This window comes from Melitaea cinxia, chromosome 10 (assembly GCF_905220565.1).
Source record: "Melitaea cinxia chromosome 10, ilMelCinx1.1, whole genome shotgun sequence".
NCBI lineage: Eukaryota > Metazoa > Arthropoda > Insecta > Lepidoptera > Nymphalidae > Melitaea > Melitaea cinxia.
This window is the reverse complement of record NC_059403.1, coordinates 17,820,951-17,830,378: the sequence shown is the minus strand read 5'-3', so window position 1 is coordinate 17,830,378 and position 9,428 is coordinate 17,820,951. Positions and strand designations below refer to the sequence as shown.

The 9,428-nt window shown below is 45.5% G+C and overlaps 1 protein-coding gene across 1 annotated transcript; it reads right to left on the bottom strand.

Annotated features, from left to right (window-relative positions):
• Window positions 1-1,746: 1,746 nt before the first annotated feature.
• Window positions 1,747-7,613, bottom strand: LOC123657505 (NAD-dependent protein deacetylase sirtuin-7). The gene is made up of 4 exons (XM_045593047.1): window positions 7,368-7,613; window positions 5,795-5,892; window positions 3,195-4,020; window positions 1,747-3,055 (listed from the first exon to the last, which is right to left on the bottom strand). Exons 1-4 carry the CDS (start codon window positions 7,611-7,613, stop codon window positions 2,264-2,266), a joined length of 1,962 nt encoding a protein of 653 aa, XP_045449003.1. The 3' UTR covers window positions 1,747-2,263.
• Between the last annotated feature and the right edge of the window lie 1,815 nt (window positions 7,614-9,428).

Below are 9,428 nucleotides of genomic sequence, written 5' to 3'. Positions count from 1 at the left end.
GAGTTTCCCTCGATTTCTCTGGGATCCCATCATCAGATCCTGGTTTCCTTATCATGGTACTAAACTAGGGATATCCTCTTTCCAACAAAAAAAGAATTATCAAAATCGGTACATCTAGTAGAAAGTTATGCGGTATAATACAACGTAGGTCGACGAAAAAAGCGTCAAGTAAAAACGCATTATTAGATATAGCTCGAAAAGTAGTTGTTAGATCTCAAATAAATTTAAATAGGACCAATTGACACACACCACCTTTCGATTAAGACAAAATTTGCCGAAATCGGTCCGCCCGGTCAAAAGTTCTGATGTAACATACATAAAAAAAAAAAAAAAAATAAATACAGTCGAATTGAGAACCTCCTCCTTTTTTGGAAGTCGGTTAAAAAACGGAAATATTGCTGATACTATGAAAATCGGCTATTCTTTATTGAATAAATCTCGTGGAGATCGTTCAAATCCAGCTGTACATGCACTTACGTATTTACAGCCGTTTTCAATACTCTTTCTGGTTTTGTCTGCAAGCGATAGGTTTTTGACAATTTGTATGGAGATTAAGTCGAAATTATATCTCAAGTAATAAAGCAAATTCTGAGATAAACGGTGTTAAAACTGGCCTGGCCTTAAGACTCCTGGTTATTAATGAAATTTAAGTATCAAAAAGATAATCTCTACGATATATATCTTATCTATACATATAATAAAATGGTAGGAAAGTCAAAACTGGTATTTAGACTTTACTGGTATTTTATGGTTTTTAGAATTTTGTCTGTTTGTCTGTATGTATGTTCGGTATAAACTCAAAAAGTACCGCATGGATTTACTTCAAATTTGGCACGAATATTATCAAGAAGTCGGGTCAACATATAGGCTACATATTATCACGCTATCACCTACGAGGAACGAGCAGTGAACCTTTATTTCTTCAACGCATTCTGTAACAACACGTAAATTAACGACGCGTATTTGAATGTTGTTGTTATTATGTTAATAATAACCATGCTATAAGCTAGCTTCTCACTATAAATATCACGCAATATAAGTAACTTAGGCCGATAAACATAATTAAATGAATATAAGTAGTATCAAGAAAATTTTAAAGCAGCGCCATCTATGATATTTTTCTGCAGATATGAAATGTAAAGAAGAAATGGGTAAATGAGTGTTATTTTAAAAGGTATAATCGTAGGTATTTTTGGTGCTGTATAGCGTTCACGCAGACGTCGTGGGCAGCAGTATACATATAAAGTTCTCGTGTCACAATGTTCCTCTGAAACGGCTGGACCGATTTTTATGCAATTTTGTGTACATATTGGGTAGGTCTGAGAATCGGCCAACATCTATTTTTCATACCCCAAGTTATAAGGGGATTAAGGGGGGGTTTATAACACATATGGCAAAACAACGTTTGCGGAGTCAGCTAGTATATATATAAAATTTGTAATAAATAAAATAAACAGACACTTGTGCTGGTTTTTATTATAATTGCATATTAAAAACACCAATCTATCGATCACTTGATATTGTCATAATCATCTAAGTTTTTTATCATCAATATAGAATTTTAGCTCCAATCCTTTTTTGTTTGGTAACAGTAATTGCATTTCTATAAGATGTAATGGTTTCAGGCGCAGTGATTCGTCAATTTAATTTGTTTTATAATGGAGTTTCTAGATGGCGTTGGCAACTTTACACGACACAACGCTCTTAAAGTTAAAGCTCGTTGGGTTGAAATAAATAGACACAACATATTATTTCTCATGATTTACTTACAAATTATTTCTTATCACCTAATTTGTTTCATTTATTGTTCGACAGCTGTGAGTCGCGACAGTGGCGCTCGCTTTTTCTGTTCTCGTTTACACTCATAACATGAGAATGTAAAATCACAGATTTCAATGACAAGTACAACGGAAATCGAGTCTATTGGCACGTTTTGTACAATGTAGTGTTAAAAAGGAAATCAATCAAATGGTCGACCACGTTCGGAGACATTTTATCAGTATAAATACAGTCATTTACACGATTTACTCTAAGCACTTTCATCACAACCATTTACCTCTCGACAAATAACGCTCTGGCATACACTCTCGCGTCGACCACGGCCTCGCTCACCGCCAAGGAAGCCGGACAATAACTTAACTCGTCACTATATTTAACTAACACCCTGCGACGCACGCGGTACAAAAAACCTTCCGAGCGATCCTCGCACCGACGTCCACGGTGGTCGAGTATCATCGAACGATCGGCATTTCTCTGGGGGGCGCTACCGGCGCCGGCGGCGGCCCTTGCGGTAGCCCTTGCCGTACCAGCCGCCGTCGTCCGTGGACGGCGCCGCCGGGGCCCCGGCCGCCCCGCCCTCGCCGCAGCACGCGCACAGGTAGCGGCGGCCGCGCTCGCGGCGCCACGCGCGGCGCTCCGGCGGCGTGAGGCGCGGCGGCCCGTACCACAGGCAGCGCCGCGCGCCGTAGCGCCGCAGACACCACGCGCACTCGGCGGGCGGGTGCGCCCGGGGCGGCCGGGGCGAGCGGGGCGGCCGGGGCGCGGCGGCCGGCGGCGCCAGGATGGTGTGCAGGCCGGGGTACAGCTGCGCGCGGCACACCAGCACGGCGCGCCGCATGATGGCGGCCGCGAGCGCCGCGCTCGCCGCGTCGTCGTCGCTCTCGGGCTCGGACTTCGCCGCCGCGGGGTCGCACTCGAGCCCGTCGCCGTCGATCCGCGGCTCGAGCTCCAGCAGGCGCCGCAACTTATTCCCGAGGTCCCACGAACCGTCCGCGAGCTTGTCTTCGCTCGCGGCGCCGGGTTCCTCCTTCTTTATCTTCGCGGGCGGCGGGGACTCGGATTTCGGATCGCGGCCGTTGAAATCGAATCCGGGAAACCGATGTCCGTTCGTCACCGCGACGCCGTTGACCGCCGCGAGGGGACCGTGCGACTTTCGAAAACGTCTCAGGGCTTCCGTGGTGCTGCGGGGCGGGGGTGGCGGCTCGGGGGGCGGCAGATCGGTGGGCGCGTGCTCGGCGCGAAGGAGTATCGTCGTTTCACCGGACTGCATGTTCACCTGAATAGATACCATAAATACATTTCATTCATCGATTATCCCACTTCGGTCCCGGCTTAGTTACATAATTGCGAAAAAATAGTAACAGTAAGCCGCTCAGACGGAAAGTACACTTTACGTAATAACATCAAATACCGACCCGAAAGGAGCGCAGCGAGGGCGGCGGCGGGCGGCGGGCCAGGCGGTCGGCCAGGCGCCGCAGCGGCAGCTCGTCGTCCGAGTCGGAGGCGGAGGGCGAGGACGCGGGCGACAGCGAGCAGTAGGACGAGCGGTCGGAGCCGGCGGAGGGCGGGCGCGCGAGCGGCGCGCGGCGCGACGTGTGCGCCTCGGGCGGCGCCAGCGGCTCGGCGTGCGCCAGCAGCGGGTCGGCGCGCGCGCGGTAGCGCGGCACGCGCAGGCGCAGGCGGCGCGCCAGCTGCCGCATCACGGCGTCGCAGCGCGCGTTGATCTTCAGCGCCGCCGCCGCGTCCTTGGGCGTCCACTGCAGGTTGACGATGTAGAGCGCCGGCCGCGCGTGCGGCGCGCTCTGCATGCGCCACAGGCGCGGGTAGCGGCGCAGCACCTTGAGGCTGGAGCCGAGGCACAGCACCACGTCGGCGGCGGCGGCGTGGCGCAGCGCGCCGGCCCAGTTGAGCGGCCAGGCGGCGCGGCCGCGCTCGCCGAAGTGCACGATGGAGTCGCGCAGCTCGCGGCCGCAGGCGTGGCACAGGCGGCGCGTGGCGTGCGCGTGGCGCGCCGTGCGCTCCGTGGTGTCGAAAGCGCGCAGGTACACGCGGCGGCAGGCGGGGCAGCGCTCGGCGAACATGTCGCCGTGCAGCTCGGCGAGCGCGCGCCGCGGCAGGCCGGCGCGCACGTGCAGCCCGTCGCAGTTCTGCGACACCACGAACTTGAGCACGCCGCGCGCCCACAGCGCCGTCAGCGCCATGTGCGTGAACGTGGGCCGCGCGCGCGCCACCTCCACGCGCCTGCACACACACGCGCTGTGTTACACGACTGAATCATGCATATTCTCCGCCGAAGAAATATCACTAGTTAACTTTGACACGTTAAAATATTATATAAATAAATGTAAAGTATTACTGGCCACTTTGATTTTAAATATTTCCTCTTTGGTTAGGAATTCCAAATTTAAATTTATACAGCAATTTACTCATGCATTTTCGTTTCGAAAACAGTATATCATTTATTTTTTCATCTCTGCGTCACTCAGTTTACAAAATGGAAAACTTGAAATAAACGTGTTATTTACGAGTACGAAGTTCCACCGTGGCACCAGTGCTGCAGAAACGGCTCAAAGGGTTAATGATGTGTATGGCTGCGGTGTCGCTAAAGAAAACACAGTGCGTTTTTGGTTCCAACGTTTTTGTTCTGGAAATTTCGAGCTGTAGAAAAAGCTCCCTGGACGGCCGGAGACCAGAGTTGATAATGAAGAATTAAAGGTTATTGTGGAAGCGGATCCATTGCAAACCACGTCCGAGTTAGCTGCAGGCCGGGGTGTTAGTGATAAAACTGTTTTAATCCACTTGAAGCAAATTGCAAAGGTAAAAAAGCTTGAAGGGCGGGTACCTCATGAATTGAGTGAAGTAAACCGACAAACGCACTTAGACTGCTGCGTTACATTACTCAACCGGCACAATAATGAAGGAATTCTAAAACGAATCATTACATGTGATAAAAAGTGGATCATGTACGATAATCAGAAGCGCTCATCACAACGGCTGAACCCAGGCGAGCCAGCCACATTCTGCCTCAAGTGAAAATTGACTCAAAAAAATAATTGTGAGCATTTGGTCGACCAGTGTTGGTGTCATTCATTACAGCTTTCTTAAATCTGGCCAGACGATTATGGCAGATGTCTATTGTTAGCAAATGCAAACCATGATGGAAAAGCTAGCTGTTAAACAACCGAGGCTAGTCAATCGCTCTAGGCCACTGCTGCTTTAGGACAATGCTAGACCACACACTGCACAACAGATGGCTACCAAATTAGAAGAGCTTCAATTGGAATGTCTAAGATATCCACTGTACTCCTCGGACCTCGCCCCGACTACTTGAATGAAGTACATTTTTTTTATTTATTTGTTGGTCCTTTTCACAATGTAACAGTCTTTTTCTATGCATCTTAACTGGCCTTACACTTCTTCTTAGTCGCACACTCTTGTCAGAGTGGTCGTGGCTGCGCTGACGAGGTACATAGTGGGGTGTTTGGTGGGTCGATAATATTTTCGGTAGCTCTCCTGGCGATGTGCTTCCATTTCCCTCTGTTGGAGGCGTCGCGAGTACACTGGACCATGGTGGACTCAGTAGCCCTTGTGATGACGTCTGTCCAGCGGGTTGGCGTTCGACCGCGTGCTCTCTTGCCTTCCTCCTGGCCCTGCACCACTAGTTTCTCCATCGAGTTTTCATTTCTAGAGATGTGCCCAAAGAACTTCAGTATTCGTAGTTGTACAGTTGATGATAGTCTGTCTTTGATACGAAGTTCTCTGAGGATAGATACGTTGGTGCGAAACGCCGTCCACGGGATCTTTAGGAGGCGCCTCCAGCACCACATCTCTAATGCATCGATTTTACGGCGATCCTGCAGTTTCAGAGACCAAGTTTCGGCTCCAAACTCCTCCAAAACAAAGTGGCCTTACACTAAAGTATAGTATATTCACAATAAGTATGTATGCATGTGGTGTCGTAACACAGACAACTGAAATAAGGAAACAAAAAGTAAGAGAAGTGCGAGGCACTCACCCAACAGTTTCTCCTCTCTGCAGGCGCGTCCATACACCCCGTGGTCCCCGGTAGTCGGGGATGTCAGCCGCCGTACTAATTCCGGCTCCAGTGTACACCTGCGTCCGATGTTTATGGAAACATTATGTTAAATGCTGACAAATGGAAATTATGGTTTTTTTTTTTCATAATAAACTTTTTTTTTTTACACAAAATATCTAAAAATCTACAATATGGTATTTTGTGTCAAAAATTTAAGAAATTTGCTTCAAGGGTGATTTATAAACGTATAAAGGCTCATAATGTATAACAACTTCAAGAGAGTTGAAAGAAAATTAGCTCTGTCTAAAATTTATTATTTTTATTTTATACACAGCAGGTACAGCAGGGAAATATCTCTCAAAATTTGGAGCAACCTGACTGGGAAAGTTCTTCGACCATTATTAATTTATTGCGGCAGGCTTTGTCGAGTCTTCACTTTGAAGATTTTCAATGCTTAAAAGACACGTCTTCGAACAATGCATCCATATCATATGGAGTTAACATATGGAGCCAAGACGTGGACACTGATGAAGATACTGGTCCAGAGGTCTAAAGTCACTTAACATACAATGGAACAGCCTATGATTGGCGTTTCTCTTAAAGATAGGATTAGAAATGAGACTATCCACGAGAGAAAGAAAGTAATACATAACAATAGCCCACAGAATTAGCAAGTTGAAGTGTGGCAGTGGGCTGGTTGTCTGGCCATTAGAGCAGACGTGTCCTGGAGTGGAGACCGTGTCTTAGCAAAAGCAGTGTAGGACATCCTTCGGCCCGCTGGACCGACTATCTCAGTAAGATTGCTGGTGTAGGCTGGAGGAGGATTGCGGAAAACCGGGATGTTTTTTGTAAACTTGGGGAGGCCTATGTCCAGCAGTGGACGGCGATAGGCTGAAGTGATGATGTTGCTTGGATGCATACTTTAAGACATATGGGATCACAATCATAATAATCAAAACATTAACCAGGAACATGACTTCACTGGGTGAAAAATATAGTAGTCCATAAATGTGGAAGCTACAGTACAAAAACTTTTATAGCTAGTGAAGTCATCACAGGGCAGTTAATATCATGTAATCTTACAAGATCATGTCTCTGCCTATGTTTTGATTTAATTCAACTTTCTTATCTAGACATAATCCAAGTGAAATATTAATTGAATAGTAATGCTTTGGGGCTGTTTCAACGGTGTTAAATACTATTTGAAGGATGACACAATATCCAAAGATAACAGTTAATGATATTTTCTGATTTTACACCATTGAATTTCAGTTTATTCATGAAATGTTTCACAAATATGTATATAAAAGTTTGGGTTTATTAATTGCAGAGAAACAGGTCGTATGGCCTGTGGCTAATGGCCTATTCTATCTACTATCAAGCTTTATCCACAACCAGTAACATTCTTTTGTTTATAGGAGAGTAACAAAGAGTGCAAGATGTTCGAAGCGCAACCGTCGACACCGTCGACCTAATTGGAACTATAAGAAAGCACAGTTAAGTTCAGATAAGTCAGCGAATATAAATGAAAGGTGGCACAGGGCGCACTGACCACGAGATGCTTGGCGTCCCGCAGCGCGCGCGCCAGTCGGCGGCACTTGTCGCGCAGCACCTGCGGGCTGTCCTCGACCTCCGCGGCGCGTTCGGCCGCGCGCGCGGCCCTGGCCCTCCGCAGCGCCGCCGCCGCCGCGCGCTGCGCCTCCGCCGCGCCGGGCTCCTGGCCTGCCCCTGCGCCCGCCGCCGTGCTGCCGGCCGCGCTGAGCCGAGCGCTGCTCCGCACTCCCTCGCGGCCCGCCATTGCGGCGCCCGCCGCGACCGACTACAGTCCGCCGCCACTATGATCGGCCGTCTGCGTGGACTGCTTACGAGTCTCCTTGAGCATTTCGCCAGCCATAAGCTGTGGACGATGACCCTTTCGATACGATCGCAATGTGTGACTCGATGTTGTAAGTTGTGACAATCTCTGTGTATTTATTCAGTGAAGTTGTCAAGTTTTGCTAGCTGACAATTCTCGACGCGACGTAAGGATGTATCTTTCGAAGAAAATCTATATAAATTGTTTTCCGATAATTTTTGTCCTAAACCTATAATTACTTTGAAGATTAGAGATCGTTTTCTTTGTGAAGACATTCACACGTGCACATTTGCACAAGCACAATAGTGCATAATAAAATATTTTTATTGAACTCAAAATTTATTTCGACACAGATAAGCTATAGCAACAAAAGAAATTATTTTTATTTTTTATTTTTTTATGTGAGGTAGTTTGTGAAGTAAAAACAACATTAGTTATAAAAACATATTTATTATAATATAATTTTAATTTTCTACATATCATATAACTATCTAGCATTGTATGACGTTACACCAAGAAATAATTTGTACTTTATGCTAGACAATTAATTACACATAAGAAATGATTAAGAAATTGTAAAGTATTTGGTCCAATAGAGAATTTATTATTATTATGTATATATTAATACGTGAAGAAAAAACTTTGTACCCCTTTTACGAAAATTGCGCGGACGGAGAAATATGAAATTTCGCAAACTGCTTGATTGAGTGCACTATGCTAATATTTTTTACAATTATAAAAATAAAATAAAAATTATGTATAAAAATTAATTAAATCAATAAAAAAACCTTACACACACTACCATGTATTTGACATACACATGCATGTATACTATTTTGTTTATAATAAATCTACACCTCGATGGTTTATTATTATAGAAGTATTACTCTGTTGTCCTTGTCAATAAGAAAAACTTATAATTTAAATTATTTATGGTCAAACTTCGACCACTGGGCGACCACTTGTTATTATAACTTACTATATTCATTGAAGTTCTTCAGTTATTTAAATTCGTTCAGCAGTTAAATTAATACACGTATTTGACATGCACTTTTCAATTTGCTTACAACGTTTTCAACGAATATATTGTAAACGACATAACACAAATTATATTTTGTCATTTATTCTAGATAATACTAATTTTGTGATCTGATATATATTTATATTATAATTGTGAAAAGTAATTCTACGTTTTTACGCAACATTTACTTTCTTTTTTTTTGCGTGATAAGGAACACACACAGGTGTAAGTTGTAATGTTGGGCGCGTTCCACCTAAAGCCCACAATGCCAGCGATCACGATCGCTGAAATTGCCGTTCCACAAAGGTAAAAAACACCGCTTCGTCGTTGTACTTGTAGACGAATATTAAAATAGGAACGCATATTTGGGTGCTGTCACGTGTCAGCTGTGTGGTCACAATATGGCGGTATGGTGAAAACATGCAGCTGTGGGGGTTATGAGTGAATATTTGGCAAGGATTGGAGTAAAACTTTACTCAAAATGGATTCCCGGGAATTTATCGTCGAATTCTTGCAGAATCGAATGAGCAATATGAATATTATCAATTTGACATTGACAGTTGTTTTTAAAAATTCCCACTACGTTTTGATGAAAGCCAACTTTGACCCACCTATATTTTGTGAGTGACGTGGTCACGAACAGTGATGTCATCTATGACGTCAAACGATCGCTTGCGACGACCACGAGCCTTAGGTTGAAGTTGAACGATAAAATGGGCACCGCGGGCGTTGCGGAC

Excerpts from the sequence above, each read along its gene's own strand:
- LOC123657505 (XM_045593047.1), bottom strand. The coding sequence starts at position 7,613 with ATGGCGGGCCGCGAGGGAGTGCGGAGCAGCGCTCGGCTCAGCGCGGCC. Across the intron at positions 4,021-5,794 it reads CAGAGAGGAGAAACTGTTGG|GCGCGTGGAGGTGGCGCGCG; the intron begins GTGAGTGCCTCG and ends GTGTGTGTGCAG. Across the intron at positions 3,056-3,194 it reads CCTCGCTGCGCTCCTTTCGG|GTGAACATGCAGTCCGGTGA; the intron begins GTCGGTATTTGA and ends GTATCTATTCAG.